Source organism: Formica exsecta, unplaced genomic scaffold (genome assembly GCF_003651465.1).
Source record: "Formica exsecta isolate Colony F162 unplaced genomic scaffold, ASM365146v1 scaffold968, whole genome shotgun sequence".
NCBI classification, from domain to species: Eukaryota; Metazoa; Arthropoda; class Insecta; order Hymenoptera; family Formicidae; genus Formica; species Formica exsecta.
The window spans coordinates 46,256-52,213 of record NW_021853731.1 but is presented as its reverse complement, the minus strand read 5'-3'; the positions used below and the strand labels follow the sequence as shown (position 1 = coordinate 52,213).

Sequence of the window (5,958 nt, the reverse complement as noted above, 5' to 3'; positions counted from 1 at the left end):
ATTTCGCCGTTATATTCAAACGATTGCCTCAGAAACCAAAACACGAGCGAGAGCCAAAAGCGTCGCGATCACCCGCTCAATGCGTGATCGCGTTATTCTATAGTGAAAAACCGTGACAAACATCTGGTTTGAGAACGTTCGATACCGAAAAAACTTGTTATTCACATCGGCAGAGCGCGAGTTTCCGCAGTCGGTCGATTTAGTCTGCCTACAACAACGATTCGAGCCGGTCGAAATTCATCGATTTTTCGCATTCGCATTTCACTTATTCTCGCTCGTGTCGCGTACGCAGTAGGCTTACTCGTCTCAAATTCGGTCCAAATTGTCTCGCATAATATCGCACTCATATTCTCGCGGCGAGCAATTTGGTCACATCTCAATTTGTGTTCTTTCATTATTTAGTGCTCAGATATTGTGAAAGTTAATTGTTTTGAGTTCGAGAGTCGACGCTCGTTATCCGCATCGCGAATGTCCTCTGCCTCGCGCTAAATTCCATCCAGCGTTCGCGATGAAGATTTCCGTTCTCGCGAGAGTTTCTAGCAATAAGCTCATAATCAAGATTTCCGAACCGCGAAAAAGCGCAGTCATTAACAGGACATTTTGAAGATTTCCGTCGGATCAAAAAACTCGGAACAATCTCACACCAGCTATGGTGCGTTCCCTGATCTCAATGCTCAAGAAATACTGGAATCAATTCTCCAATGGACACGCCAAGGTGTCGCGGAAAGTCCCGGAAGCCATCCGGTCATCTTTCAGCTACTTCAAGGACAACCATTACGACGCGTCTCAAGTAGTCTATGAAACGGCAATGGACCACATGGCGGAGATCCTGGAGGAAATGGAGCCGGTCGTGAGTCCAAACCCATCTCTGTCCTCGACGAGGCTGCCCGCGGACGCGTCCGCGTTTTCATTATCGCATCTTTCGCCCATCAAATTGCCTCCGTTCGACGACAATTACGACGAATGGGAACAATTTCGCGATCGATTTACGACACTAATTCGTAAAAATTCGGATCTAAATGATTTCGCTCGCATGCACTTTTTATCATCGTGTCTTAAGGGTAGCGCGCTGGACTGTATCGCGAATATTTCAATAACGGCGGCTAATTTTGAAATCGCATGGAAAACTTTGACTTCACGGTACGACGACAAAAGGCGGTCGATAAACAAACATCTCTCGACATTGCTCAGCTTATCATCTATCACGCGCGAATCTGCCACCGAGATGCAGACTTTATACCACAAGGTTAATATCGCAATGGCATCATTAAAAGCCCTAGATCGAAAACCGGAGGAACTCTGGGAAGATATTGTCGTTCATATCGTTGTGCAAAAATTAGATCCGTTAACGCGCAAAACTTGGGAGATAAGCATAAGCCATAAAGATGCCCCGCCGTCTTACGAGACTTTAAGCGAATTTATTAAGTCTCGCACTCGCGCGTTAAGGGCAGCCGCTCCCGGGTCAGCCGTTAAAACCGGTGTAAAACCAATCGCAGCATCGCGAATTCATGTCGCAACCGCATCCGCTAAAGCACAATCGCAGTGCTCGCTGTGTCCATCTCGACACTTCATTAATGTATGTCCTTCGTTCTGCGAGTCAACGTCGCGATATCGTCAAGTAACAAAAACGTTGTTTTAATTGTTTGAGCGCATGGCATTCCGCACATGAATGCAAAAGTAAATATTCTTGTTGGGTTTGTCACAAGAAGCATCATTCGATGCTACACATTGACGCGGATTCTAGCTCAAGTGCATTGAAAAATGCACAGTCTAATTGCTCGTCGCCTCAAGCGTCGGATGCGACGCCGGAGGTAAACTCGTTGAGCGCCTCAACCGTAACGCGAAAGCGCTCACCCGTCCTCTTAGCGACGGCCTGGGTAACAGTTCGCAGTCCGTCGGGTCGCACCGCTGTCGTTCGAGCTCTCCTCGATCAGGGCTCGGAAATGACATTCATTTCGAAAAGTTTAGCGCAAATCTTGCGCGTAAAACGCATTCGTATGCCGATTTCCGTTTCCGCCGTCGGCGGGATAAACGCGGGGACTTTTCAACACGCGACACACATATTTATTTCTCATCGAGAATCTCTCGCTCCGTCGCTTTCAACCACCGCGCTCATTCTGAAGTCGCTAACCTCTTATACTCCGAGAAGACACATGGATCTCTCGTCACTTTCTTATCTCTCCGATTTACCGCGAGCAGATTCGGATCCGACGAGTTCCGATCCGAATTCCGCACATGAATGCAAAAGTAAATATTCTTGTCGGGTTTGTCACAAGAAGCATCGTTTGATGCTACACATTGACTCGGATTCTAGCTCAAGTGCATTGAAAAATGCACAGTCTAATTGCTCGTCGCCTCAAGCGTCGGATGCGACGCCGGAGGTAAACTCGTTGAGCGCCTCAACCGTAACGTGAAAGCGCTCACCCGTCCTCTTAGCGACGGCCTGGGTAACAGTTCGCAGTTTGTCGGGTCGCACCGCTGTCGTTCGAGCTCTCCTCGATCAAGGCTCGGAAATGACATTTATTTCGGAAAGTTTAGCGCAAATCTTGCGCGCAAAACGCATTCGCATGCCGATCTCCGTTTCCGCCGTCGGCGGGATAAAAGCGGGGACTTTTCAACACGCGACACACATATTTATTTCTCATCAAGAATCTCTCGCTCCGTCGCTTTCAACCACCGCGCTCATTCTAAAGTCGCTAACCTCTTATACTCCGAGAAGACACATGGATCTCTCGTCACTTTCTTATCTCTCCGATTTACCGCGAGCAGATTCGGATCCGACGAGTTCCGATCCGATAAATCTCATAATCGGAGCCGATCTCTATAGCGACATCATTCGCGACGACATTCGAAGAGGAAGCGTCGGGCAACCCTTCGCTCAGAACTTCATTTTCGGATGGATAATATCGGGACCTCTCACGCTCGAGAGTAACGATCCCTCTCAGTCGACAATGACTTCCGTTCATTGCAATCACGGTAGCATTTCCGCTCATCACACTATTAGCTCTCCCTTTCTCGAAGAAGAACTTCGTCGCTTTTGGGAAATTGAAGAACTCCCACGACAATCAATTCTTACGCCGCAAGAACAACAGTGTGAAGAGCATTTCTGCTCGACGCACTATCGCGACTCCGACGGCCGGTACATCGTTCGCCTGCCGTTCAAAACGAGTCCTCCGATTGATATCGGTAATTCAAGATCTTGCGCCGAAAAAATGGTAAATTCGCTAGTACGGAGATTTCGCGATAAACCCGAGTTAGCGACAGAATATTCCGATTTTATCTCCGAATATCAACGTCTTGGGCATATGCTGCCATCACCGATGCCTCAAGATGATATCGAACAAACGTTCTATCTCCCGCATCACGGGGTGATCCGGGAAAGCAGCTCAACAACACGTCTTCGCGTCGTCTTCAACGCTTCGAGCGTTACTTCGAACGGTACTTCACTCAACAACCATTTACACGCCGGTCCAAAATTACAAACCGATCTCATGTCGGTAATATTACAATGGCGCCGACATAAATACGTGTATTCATCCGACATCGCGAAAATGTATCGCCAAATTTTAGTCGATCCTCGCGATTAAATTATCAGCGGATACTATGGAAAGCAACTCCTTCGGAACCGTTAATCGATTACCAATTATTAACAGTCACGTACGGAATGTCATGTGCTCCGTTTTTGGCACTTTGCGTCTTAAAACAACTAGTCATTGACGAAGGTCAGCACTTTCCGCTCGCAATTCCTATCCTGAGAGATAATATTTATGTCGACGACTTACTTTTTGGAGCTGACAATACGACTCGAATTCGGCAAGCGCGCGATCAATTAAATTTAATGTTAAAGTGCGGCGGATTCGTATTACGGAAACGGGCTAACAATTCGCCCTCTCTCCTCAAGGATATCGACATAGCAGATCACGGTTTAGCTACGAAAAAACCTCTTGCTGAAGACGAACAAATTAAAATTCTCGGAATCGGATGGAATCCGGCAAACAATATTTTCGACTTTCGCGTGTCGCTGGCTGATAACGCCCCATCTCCCAGACGTCGAGTGGCGGCACGTGCCAACAGAGGAAAACCCCGCGGATTGCGCTTCGCGCGGAATATACGGCGATGAAATTCTCAATCGTGAGCCTTGGTGGCAATGCCCTCCATGGCTACACTCCGCTTCCGATCAATGGCCATGCAACACACCGCACTTTCCAACAAAACCCCCTCTTGAAGAAAAAATTAATTCGCTGCAATGCTCTCAACCTCACGTTACGTGGAACCTCGCTAAAGCATATATCGCACTATTTATCTGCCTTGCGACAAAGGCAATACATTTGGAGTTAGTAAGCGACTACTCCACTCAAGCCCTTTTAAATGCTTACTCTCGATTCTGCGCTCGTCGCGGCCTCCCGCACTCCATGTATTCAGACAACGGGACAACATTCGTCGGGGCGGACCGAGAAATGACCGTCGTTTACCGGTCAGCATTACGCGATCCGAACTTTCTGAACTTGACTGCCTCCAATAACGTGTCGTGGAATTTTATTCCCCCGTCTGCTCCGTACTTCGGCGGATTGTGGGAGGCGGGCATACGGAGCGTCAAAACTCATTTGCGCCGCGTGTTAGGGAATCACATGCTCACATTCGAGGAATTCTCGACTTTGCTATGCAGAATCGAAGCGTGTCTTAATTCTAGGCCGATTGCGCCCCTCTCCGATACGCTTGAGGACTACGAGGGTCTGACCCCCGCTCACTTCCTGATCGGAGTCGCTCTTACTGTAAACCCGGAACCATCATTGCTCGATCTCCACGAAAATCGTCTTTCGAGGTGGCAGCTCGTCCGACACGTTACCGAGCGATTTTGGAAGCTATGGAGTAACGATTATTTAAATACGTTACAACAAAGAGCAAAATGGCGAAAGGTCAAGCCACCGATCAAAACCGGGCAACTTGTCCTGTTGCGAAATCCGCTGTTACCCCCCTGCAAATGGGAGTTGGGCCGAGTGACACACTGTCACCCCGGCTCCGACGGCTTCGTACGGGTCGTCACCGTCAAGACGGCCACCTCCGAATTCAAAAGACCGATTATTAAACTGTGCGTATTACCGGTCAATAGTGAGGCAACAAGCAATTAGACTCCTTCGCCGCGTTGCGTTTCATTACTGTACATTATTAGATTAAGCTCAAAATTGTCAAGATGCGAGCGTCATTCCGCCAAGGCGGGCGGCAAATTTAGCGCGTCAAACTACGTCGCGTAACTTGTCGTCTTTTCGCTCATGTTGTTACTTGTGGCGTGCGCTCTTGTCGTTTCATGCAATGCTGTATCGATTATTTTGGAACTATCGTTCCAAGGCGGGCGGTATGTTCAAAATTGAAACACTAAAATTTCGTTTCTAAATTTTGCCGTTATATTCAAACGATTGCCTCAGAAACCAAAACACGAACGAGAGCCAAAAGCGTCGCGATCACCCGCTCGGTGCGTGATCGCGTTATTCTAACGTGACAAACACCTGGTTCGAGAACGTTCGATACCGAAAAAACTTGTTATTCACATCGGCACAGCGCGAGTTTCCGCGGTCGATCGATTTAGTCTGCCTACGACAACGATTCGAGCCGGTCGAAATTCATCGACTTTTCGCATTCGCATTTCGCTTATTCTCGCTCGTGTCGCGTACGCAGTAGGCTTACTCGTCTCAAATTCGGTCCGAATTGTCTCGCATAATATCGCACTCATATTCTCGCGGCGAGCAAATTGGTCACATCTCAATTCGTTCTTTCATTATTTAGTGTTCAGATATTGTGAAAGTTAATTGTTTTGAGTTCGAGAGTCGACGCTCGTTATCCGCATCGCGAATGTCCTCTGCCTCGCGCTAAATTCCATCCAGCGTTCGCGATGAAGATTTCCGTTCTCGCGAGAGTTTCTAGCAAGAAGCTCTTAATCAAGATTTCCGAACCGCGAAAAAG

The 5,958-nt window shown here is 48.0% G+C and overlaps 2 protein-coding genes across 2 annotated transcripts; both read left to right on the top strand.

Moving 5' to 3' along the window:
• Positions 1 to 2,723: 2,723 nt before the first annotated feature.
• On the top strand, positions 2,724 to 3,587 carry LOC115245384. The gene has a single exon (XM_029823668.1). The coding sequence runs from the start codon at positions 2,724 to 2,726 to the stop codon at positions 3,585 to 3,587; it is 864 nt and encodes a 287-aa protein (XP_029679528.1).
• An 870-nt stretch (positions 3,588 to 4,457) lies between these two features.
• LOC115245382 lies at positions 4,458 to 5,129 on the top strand. Its single transcript, XM_029823667.1, has one exon. It carries the CDS (start codon positions 4,458 to 4,460, stop codon positions 5,127 to 5,129), a length of 672 nt encoding a protein of 223 aa, XP_029679527.1.
• The last annotated feature ends 829 nt before the right edge of the window (positions 5,130 to 5,958 follow it).